Genomic DNA, 11,095 nt, shown 5'->3' with positions numbered 1-11,095 from the left:
CTACACCGCACCGGTGTGCATAAAGGGTAACGCAATAGTACCCCACCAAAACTCCTCTTTTCAGAGGGACTTCCATCATTCTGTAATTTCGGTTTTGAAGGAGAGTTTAGGGAGCAAATAAACAGTATGACACGATGCCAGACGTATGATAAACCCAAAAAAATATTATTACTGCTTATAGTAGTGTGTAGGTGACAGATGAACTGCGTCTCAAACAAAAAATCACAAAACCACAAGCGTAAACATGTAATAACTTCTACCCAAGTATAAAACCAGTTGTATCATCATTTACTGTATTTATTTATTCACTTATTACATTTTACAAATAAAAGATATGAACACCAGATAAATGAAGGTAAAAATAAAGCCTTATAGTAGTAACTTTATATATAAAAAACCAAACAAGAGAAAAAGCGAAAAAGCGATTTTTTCTGAGGACAAGAAACTTGAAAAATTAGTTTAGATACCCCTGATGCCCCTAAAGTTGTTTTCTGTGATGAAATAATCTTAGAAAATGTAGAAAATGACATCGACCAATTTTGAAAGATATACTATAAAATTTGCGATTTCCATATTTATTGGCGGGGCTTTCGCTGTAGTTTTTGCTCTTTTTTTTTGTTATTATGTGCTTATTTACCGTTCTATTTTGATAATACTTTATGTGCATGTTCCAGTGCGATATACCAACATTCTGTAAGACCGAATTTCTATTCAAGACTGTCGTTTTCTCACCGACACCAGTGTCCCTTGTACAAGGGACACTGAGTTTCACATTTTTTTTTCATAAAATCATTTATTTTCCCTGTAGGATGATAAAATCTAACAGAGAATATGCGTTATTTATAGTGCTAATAATACCTGATAATTTCATTAGCCTGTCTTGATTAGTGTATTTTTGGCAAATATTTTTACGATCGGCACCCCTCCAAACTGGAGTCACTACCGAGAGATTCAGTTCGGCAGCGAACGCAATGTTTACATTCTGCTCACCCACCCGGTAAAGAATGGGTTAAAATAAAGATTTAAAGGAATATTTATCCAGGGGGCGGGGTGACCTATAATTGGCTTACTTTGTGGGACGAATCTCTTGGTATTAAATACCCACCTTTTCTGTAAACTTTTCTCATTCATATACCTGAAGAGAGAGACAGCAGTCTCTGAAATATAGTACTTTTCTCTACATTTTGGTTTGTTTTTGATGGGCTCCTTTTATTAGATATGTATGTATATATATATATATATATATATATATATATATATATATATATATATATATACATATATATATATATATATATCTATATATATATATATATATATATATATATTATATATATATAATATATATATATATATATATATATATACAGATAGACCCTTGACTCACGAACGCATTGACCCACGTACAACTCGATCCCCGACCAAAATTATAGGTAAAATTTCACCCTTGACTTACGAACTAACTTTGAGATACGAACAAAAAAAAAATGCGGAAAAAAATAAAAATTCTGTTTGGGTCATGAACTAATTTTGAGACATGAACATTTGAAAAATGCTGGAAATTTCTGGAAAATAACAATTCACTTTGTTTCACAAACTAATTTTTAGACACAAACATTTGAAAAATGCGCGAAATCGCCCAGCACACGTTGAGAGCGTTTGAGTTGCCATGGGACCAGCCATCTTCCAGCCTCCCACGCACGGCGTCACCCACGCATCACTCTTTGTCTCATCTCATTGTGTACAAGACGTTCGTCCAATTCGCTTAGCATTTTTTGCGCTAAAAGTTGTGATTTTCTTCATAATGGCCCTAAGAAAGTGAAGAGTGGTGGTGAAAGTAGAAGTGAAAGAGTGATGGTGAGAAGAGGGTGCAGAGGAAGATAACCATTGAAATAAAGACAGAAATTATAGAAAAGTTTGAACGTGGTGTTCGCGTGACCGATATCGCAAGTGAGTACAAGATGGCCAAGTCGACAATTTCGACAATTTTGAAAAACAAGGATGCCATTAAAGAAGCAAATGTTGCGAAGGGAGTGACAGTACTAACCAAGATGAGATCGCAAACCCTCGAAGAGGCAGAAAAATCATTTTGAAGTGGGTACATGAGAAACAGATGGCAGGTGATAGGTGTAAACGAGCCGATCATCTGCGAGAAAGCTCGGCAAGTGTATCAGAGTTTGCTGAAGGAAACTCCTTCTACTAGTGCCACGCCGATGATTTTAAGGCTAGTAAGGGTGGTTTGATAACTTCAAGAAGAGAACTGGCATTCACTCTGTAATTAGGCATGGCGAGGCTGCTAGCGCAGACAAGGCTGCTGCTGAGGCATTCGTGACCGAGTTTGCCGAGTTCGTGGAGGTCGAAGGATACGTCGCTCAACAGATTTTCAATTGTGATGAAACAGGCCTCTTCTAGAAGAAGATGCCCTACAGGACCATTTATCACCCAAGAAGAGAAGGCGCTCCCAGGCCACAAGCCAATGAAGGACAGGCTTACGCTTTTGTTATGCTCAAACGCAAGTGGCGACTTGAAACTAAAGCCGCTACTTGTCTACCATTCAAATAACCAACCCGCGTGCCTTTAAGCAGCACAACGTAAATAAGGCCAGACTGCCTGTAATGTGGAGGGCCAATACAAAAGCATGGGTGACACGGAGCTTGTTTATGGAGTGGATTGATGAAGTGTTTGCGCCGACCGTGAGTCAGTACCTAACAGAGAACAAGCTGCCCCTGCAGTGCCTTCTGATCATGGATAATGCCCCGGCACACCCTTCGTACTTGGCTGACTGCAGTGGAAACATTGACTTCATTCAGTTCAAGTTCCTTCCACCCAACACGACCTCTGTTCTCCAGCCCATGGACCAACAAGTCATTAGCAATTTTTAAGAAATTATATAACGAAGGCGCTCTTCTCCAGATGCTTCCGTGTAACTGAAGAGACAAAATTAACCTTAAAAGAATTTTGGAAGAAGCACTTTAATGTTTTTCACTGCATAACCCTCATTGATAACGCATGGACTGAAGTTACGTACCGCACATTAAATTCTGCATGGCGGAAACTTTGGCCCCAGTGCGTAACTGTCCGTGACTTTGAGGGCTTCGATGCAAGAAATTGTGTCCATGGGCAACAGTATGGGTCTACAAGTCAACGATGAAGATGTTGAAGAATTGGTCGCTGAACATTCAGAAGATTTGACTGCGGACGAACTTGTTCAACTCCACAAAGAGCAGCAGGAGCAACTTGCTCGGGAGCAATCAACTGACGAAGAGGAGGATGGGGAGGAAGCTACAGATGTCAGCAGTGATGTGATAAAAGCCGCATTGGAAAACGTGGAATGATGTCCAGTACTTCCTGAATTGTATCATCCGGACAAAATTGTTATGAACAGGATCGTGAATATCTCAATGAAAATTTAATGAGCCATTTCAGAAGAGTTATGCAAGGAAGAGAAAAGGCAACAGACATTTGGATAAGTTTTGTGATTAAAAGTTCACCAAAAAAACCTAGAAAGAGTTTGAAATCTCCTCCGGAACGAGATCTCCCCGACCTGGATGGGGGAGAGGGTCTCCTTCCGCACAATAACCTCCTCCCCACCCACCACCCTCTCTCTTGTCCGTCAAGCCAGAAGTCTCGCCAGTCATAGTAAGTGTTCACTTTACAAACGTTTTTATAGGTGTTAGTTTACCATTTTAAATTATATTATTAGATATATTAAGGTTTTTTACACTGACTTTACATTATCTGTTGTAAAATAAGGAGGCCAAAAATTACATAATAATATATTGGTTCGTAGGGGGTCGAGAACCAATTAATATTATTCCCATTAAACCTTATGGGGAAAGAAATTAGCTTCGAGTCACGAACAATTTCGAACACGACCAGGTCTAGGAACGGATTGTGTTCGTGAGTCAAGGGTCTACTGTATATATATATATATACATACATATATATATGAATAACATGATCACGAAGTATATAAAACGTGATGCTATGTATAAATAAAGGTGTTTTTTTGCCACGAAGGAAAAAAAAAATTGAAAAACGAGTTGGACGAGTACTTTCTGTCCATATTCGGACCCTTTCCTTCGTGGCAAAAACCTTTATATATATATATATGATATGATATGTATATATATATAAGATATACTATAACATATATAGATATATAGAAATATATAGATATATATACATATATAGATATTATATAACATATATACTATATATATATATATATATATATATATATATATATATAATATATATATAGTGGTCACCCGTATTCACGGGGGATGCGTACCAGACCCCCCGTGAATATTTAGAACCCGCGAATGTTTGGAACCCCTATAAAAAGGCTAAAAACAGCCTATTTTGTTAGCTAAAACTGAAGAAAACCCACTAAAAATGCTCATACTTGGTTTTTTAATAGTTTTATCACAAAAAGCACATTTTATGATGAAATTGTCAATAAAACCTGGAATTAGTGGATATTTCTCATAGAAAAATACGCGAATGTGCGAATTTCCCGCAATTAATATGGGGAAACCGTTTTCCCGAGAGAAATACGCGAATGTGTGAGTCCATGAATCCCGGAGAACGCAAATACGGGGGTTCACTGTATGTAGTATATGTGTGTGTATATGTATATATATATATATATATATATATTATATATATATAATATCTATATATATATTATATATATATATTCTATATATATAATATATATATATATATATATATATTTTATTATATATATATCTATATATATATATATATATATATATATATATATATATATATTATATATATAGATATATATATATATATATATATATATAACACACACACATACAGGCAGTCAACGGGTTAAGATGGGGGTTCTGTTCTTGAGTCGTGATGTAAGCCGAAACTCGTCGTAAGCCTGGAACATCATCAAAAACTCCTAAGAAAACCCTATTTTAAATGCTTTGGGTGCATTAAAAACTATGTAAACTGCATTCTTATTGCATTTATCATAAAAAAAAATCTTCAAATATTGATTATTTTGCATTTTTGGAGTCATATTTCTTCTTCCAGATCAGCACTGTAGGGCGTCGTAACCCTGGAACATGTGTTGTAAACCTGGAAATAATTTGAGAAATATAATTGAAAAACGTTGTAACCTCGGAACATTGTGAGCTGAACCCGTTGTAAGCCGAGCCTGCCGTGTATAAAATATATATAAATATATATATATATAATATATATATATATATATATATATATATATATATATATATTATATATATATATATATATATATATATTATATATATATGTTATATATATGTATATATATGTATTTATATATATGTATTTATATATGTATTTATAGTATATATATATAGATATATATATCTATATATATATATATGATATATTATATATATATATATATATATATATATAATTTACAGTGGGCCCCCGTATTCACGTTCTCCGGATTCGTGGATTTCTTTCTGGACCATATCTACTCATTATTTGCGGGAAAATCGCCTATTCGCGGGTTTTCTCCGATGATAAATAATCACTAATTAGTGTATTTTGATGTTATTTTCATGACTAAATAAATCTTTATGATACCAAAATTATATGCTAATTTTCAGATATTAATATTGATCAATACTGTATTAGTAAGTTTGATAAGATTAAAAGATATCACATAATAACAATAATTCTCTCTCTCTCTTACAGAGATGTATGTTTTCCGTATGATAAATATATGATTTACTAATTTTCAAATATTAATATTATTATAAAGAGCAATCAATTCATTAAAGAAAATACTATAGTGAACTAGTAAGATTTTAGTTTATAAATCATGCATCTTTCTTTCAAACTCCAGGTACCGAGCTGAGGTCCAACAGCTGTCAAATATAACAAGTAATATGGCAGGAGGGGAGGGAGTGTGTTGCCTCTCTCTCTCTCTCTCTCTCTCTCTCTCTCTCTCTCTCTCTCTCTCTCTCTCTCCTGAGATGAGAGATTTTTATGGTACATGTATGCATAAGATGTTTATTAATATTTTCAAATAAAAATAATAATAATATAACTGTAATTACAAAAATCATATGTGATAGTATTTTCACATAATCTTTCCATTTCACTTTTAAATATGGATAATTGTCTCTCTTTTACTGAGATGAGAGAATTTCTATGGTACATGTGTATATATTTATTAATATTTTCACATAATAATAATATTAATAATATAACTAATTTCAAAATTCATATGTAATAGTATTTTAATTAAAGAAATACAATAATCTATCCATTTCACTCTTTTAAATAAGGATAACTCTCTCTCTCTTTTTTGCCACAAGAGATACGTATGTCATAGTAGTAACTCTAGCCCTCTGTTTGGGCTGGAAGTGTATATATACAGTATATCTTTAAGGGCATTACTACATTTTATGGTAAAATAATAATATACAGTACTACATAGTTTTCAAATAATATTAAGTTTAACGAGATTAAACAATAACCATAACATTTCTCTCTCCCTCTCTCTTACTTGCATATGTTTATTTGTTTTGTAGTGTAAGGAGCCACGTGCGAAGTGTGTTGAATATGGAATGGAAGGTCATGTAGCAAGTGTGTGCAAGCGAAAGAGGATGAGTCAGGTTGGGAATTTGGGAAACTAGGTGTTAAGGGGATTCAGTTGGGTGGGTCCTCTAGTATGTGACAGTATGTTTGGGAGAATGCAATGAGTGAGTGGTTGAAAGTGAATAAATGTGAGCCAAAAATCAGTGAGCAAATGGGTCTGGAAGATCGGCAGTTGGTGTTGGTTGAGTATGGAAGAAAGCGGAAGAAGGTAAGGAAAGGGAATGAAAAGGAGAAACGTGAGCTGCATGATAAGAGGGGTTAGTGTTAGGGTAAAAATGGTGTATAAGGCGTATGATACGGATGACTTTGAAGGGAGGAATGATACATATAGTGTGTGTGTGTGTGTGGGTTTGAATTGTCAGGGTTTAGTGAAATTTAACCAGAAAGGGAATCATGTGGTAAGGATGTGGTTAGTAGTATAAATGAGTCTCTTCAGGAGTTTGACAGGAGTGTAAATGAGGTAAGTGATTTGGTGGGAGAGTTATGAGAGATATTAGGCCAAGAGTTGGAAGGAGTAGATGAGATAGTGATTGGGATTTGGGAGGATAGTAGTGAGGGAGATGGTAATGGGATTCTGACTGGAAGTGGTCTGGGAGAAGTGGATGGCGGTGTAACTGAGAGTGTATGAGGGCCCTCAAACAAGACCCAGGGGGCCTGCATCCAAGCATCCGTGGGTATTGTGGAAGGCTATTTAGTGTGGGTGTTGTGAGTGTAAGGAGACGTCAAATGTAATGGGGGAGGAAATATGGAGGAGTTATGGGAGTTCCATTTGACAACGTCCTTGAGAGAGAGAGAGAGAGAGAGAGAGAGAGAGAGAGAGAGAGAGAGAGAGAGAGAGAGAGTTTCATGGTTTGTATTGCTGTTGAGATTGTGTAGTACGTATTTGTTTTGGTTTTCTGAGAGAGAGAGAGAGAGAGAGAGAGAGAGAGAGAGAGAGAGAGAGAGAGAGAGAGAGAGAGAGAGAGAGAGAGAGAGAGCGTAATTAGTGGGGAGTTCTGGGTTGTCAGCTGGTGGAGCTGGAGTTAGTTAAGATCAGAGTTTTGAATCAGTCTTGGGTCAGAGCCTGTGATGATCAGTAGTGTCGGCAGCGGTCTGTGAAGAGTGTTGAAGGCACTGAAAGTCAGTTAAGTTGTGTGTTATTGATTTGTTGTTCAGTTGTTGTTAAGTTTGATATTGTTTGCTTTGGAGTTGTTGTGCCTGTGTTGTTGGATTTGTTGCGCTTGTGAGTTCCTGTTGGGTTGTATGTGAGTTATTATGGTTGTTGTTGGTGAGTTGTTGTGATTCCTTGGTGTTGTTAGTGGGTGTTAGTGATTGTTTGTACAGTGGTCTTTTTATGTGGTTGTATTCCTTGTTTGTTGTTGTGTTGTTGAGTTGAGGGATTGTGGTCCTTGGGTGTTGTGTTGTTGGGTTGTGTGGTTGTGGTCCTTGGTTGTTGTGGGGTTGTGGTACTTGGTTGTTGTCTTTGTTGTTGGTGGTGTCTTAGTGACCTCGACCAGCGGACAACACACTATAGCCCTAAGTATCTGGAGTTGGGTGAGTACATGTGTTTGTGTTTTTGTTCTGTGTATAGGTAGGTCAATTGTCTTTCATGTAAAGCGTAAAGAGGAAAGTTTGGCTGAGGGTGAGTTTGGCAGCTGGATTGGTTAAGTTTATGTGGGGATATTATTTCTTGGTTTACTTCTATCGACATCATTCTCTTCTTCTCTCCACTTTCCTTTGTACTCACTTTCTTCGGCCCCATGTTGGCACAAAAAAATCATTAAAAAATGCAAAAATGAAGCAAAAAATTAGTACAGCGCACCATATTCGACTTGATTTTGCGGGTAACACGTGAGAATGAACGAGATGCTGGTCGCGCTGATGCTGGACTCTTGCACGCCAACTAGCAGGAGCCTCCCGAAACACTCGTATCTCGGAATTCTGCTTGCATCTCGGACAAAAATATGGACCGAGTTGCACCTAGTATCTCAAAAAATTTGTATATTGGGCTGCTCGTATCTCAAGGTATTACTGTACTTGATGAATCAACCCAATAATTAAAAAAACAAGAAAAAAATCATCCTGAGATTTCACTGAAGGTTACTAAATATGCGGGTGCAGTGATGAACACCACTGAAATCCTGTTAGATTTAAATAACCGGAAAATAATGAACAAGCTAACGCCATCATCGGATGGATAGATGGATTATGGAATTTAGGGCATAGCCCAAGCGCTGGGACCTGTAAGATCATTCAGTGCTGAAATGAAAGTATAGCTAGATGGAAAAATGAGAAATGAAATGAAAATTATAAACTGATGACAATCCTGCACTTGAACAGGACTGTACTTTAGCAAAGGCCATTTTACTCTCCCCCCTAGCATTCCGATCATCCAAAGTTATGAAAGATCGTTTTGGCCAGGGGCCCCGCCATCATCGGCATTTACCCGATGAGGGCAGGAACAAACTGAGCTTTCTGCTTACAGTCATTCCTATTCTCCCACTAGAGTGGAACTAGTCACATACATAATAGTTTGAGGAGTTACCCACAACATTTTGAATTCAAGCTGCCATATTAAGTGGAACTTATATCTATGTAATTCCTGGGTAAGTTATATATAAAAATTTATTTTTTAATCAAAACATGCTAACTTAACCTCAAAAAACCAAGCAACAAAGTCCAAAGGACTGTCAGTGCTTAAAGACTGTAAAGTGAGGAGATGGAGCAGCAGGACAAAATAATAATATTAAAATAAAATAAATAAATAAACATAAATAACATAAAATAAAATAAAGGGAATGAAATACAAGGGATCTAAAGGTGGAGCTGGAAGAAAACCTTTCAGTCGTGTTAAAAATTTCAGATACTGGTGTCAGCAAGAATAAAAAAAAAAGGATGTGGGAATGGAGGTCAAGTCAAAGGATAAAAAGTGGATGCTACTAAGGACTAAAAGCAATGCAGAATACAGTGCACCACCCAAGGTGCACTGACAATGCAAACCCCTATGAAATACGAGGACAAGGATAATGGAACAGAAGAGAGATATTCTTGAAAAACATACAGTAAAATATTTTACAAAGCTGATACAGCATCTTGAGAAAAAGAAGTGCTTTGAAGCATGTACCTGTCTTGGACTGGATTCTGACTGAATCTGTGGCTGCAGACGTTGCCGTAAGGTAAACAGCAAATGGCGCACCGTTACATCTACTCCTCCAACATGCAACTGCCGAAACTGAAGAATTTGCCTCCAGGTAAGACCAAATTCACGCACTCCTTCACTAATCTTTTTGAGTACCTGATGAATATAGTAACTTCTGTCAGGGACTAGAGAACCAACTATAAATTTATATGATCCTCAAAATTCACTACATTTTGAACAGTAAACAGTACTTCTAACCTATGCCAATCAAGCAATGAGATATTACATCTTCAGAATCTTTTTAATACAATGGGTTGCACTTACCTGACACTCGCAATAAGCAATCAGACAATCGAGGGCAAGGCGTGAGATGAGGTCTGGATCCAGGACACCTTCTAATGCTAAGCAAGCTGGATCACTACTGTCCCCACTTTCAGCAGGATGACTAGCCCTTGGAGTATAACCCATTAATGACAGCACATTTTCAGCTCCACTAAGATGACGTGCAACTTGATGCACCCAAAAGCCACTGTATAGCTGTTAAAATAGGTAAAACTTGATATGAAAATAACTAACACATACTTATAAGTAACCTTACTTTACAATTCCTCACCTGGTTAAACCTAGCCAAACTTACCCACTTGGAAAACACTAATACGTACACACAAAACTATCACAGGGAACTGAATATATCCATATAAAAATACACAGTGGAGCCTCACTTAAATTTCAATAAACATCAAATAAAGGATTTTGACGTAGAAAAAATCTATTTCTGGGCGATTGGTTCGTGTCGCCCAGTGAAATAATCCTTTAGTTTATTATTTCTAAGGTAAAATAGCTAACAAATACCAGAGAAAAAACAAATCAAAGAAGATGTCAGTATAACTGACTCGCTCACCCAAAATAAAAGAAGGGTGTCGGTATGGTAACTGGGGCGAGTGAGACCACTACCACGAACTTCTTGCTATTTAGAATTCTCCTATATCAAAATTCTCAATGAGAGAGCCGACCCACAGGTCGAGGCGGCAGCTACTACCACTACAACCCACGCCACGCCGATCACCGCGCCTCTGGTGGCCATCCTGAAGTTAGCAGGCAATCTTGGGCGTCAGGGCAGGGCAGTGGTGGGATTTCACTGGGCGACACGAACCAATCGCCCAGAAATAGATTTTTCCTACGTCAAAATCCTTTTTCTGGGCTCAGTTCGTGTTGCTGCGTGAAATAGTACCAGAGAAATAGCACAAGATTGGAGAAAATAGAAGAGGGTCTCAATAAAACTAAAAATTAAATCTACAATACTATAACTTAAATAAAAGGACATGGATATAAAATGGT

At 36.9% G+C, this 11,095-nt stretch overlaps 1 protein-coding gene across 2 annotated transcripts in view; it reads right to left on the bottom strand.

The window, feature by feature from the left end:
- The window catches only part of LOC135219497 (protein tamozhennic-like), a 260,440-nt gene that overhangs the window by 88,668 nt on the left and 160,677 nt on the right, over positions 1-11,095 (bottom strand). For both annotated transcript variants that reach the window (XM_064256309.1, XM_064256310.1), the window contains exons 4-5: positions 10,082-10,294; positions 9,743-9,913 (exon numbers count right to left, since the gene is read on the bottom strand). In XM_064256309.1, coding sequence (XP_064112379.1) covers positions 9,743-9,913; positions 10,082-10,294 — 384 coding nt within the window. The remainder of the gene's footprint in view (positions 1-9,742; positions 9,914-10,081; positions 10,295-11,095) is intronic.

The sequence above is a fragment of the Macrobrachium nipponense genome, chromosome 1 (assembly GCF_015104395.2).
Source record: "Macrobrachium nipponense isolate FS-2020 chromosome 1, ASM1510439v2, whole genome shotgun sequence".
Taxonomy (NCBI): domain Eukaryota; kingdom Metazoa; phylum Arthropoda; class Malacostraca; order Decapoda; family Palaemonidae; genus Macrobrachium; species Macrobrachium nipponense.
This window is presented reverse-complemented; position numbering and strand designations above follow the sequence as displayed.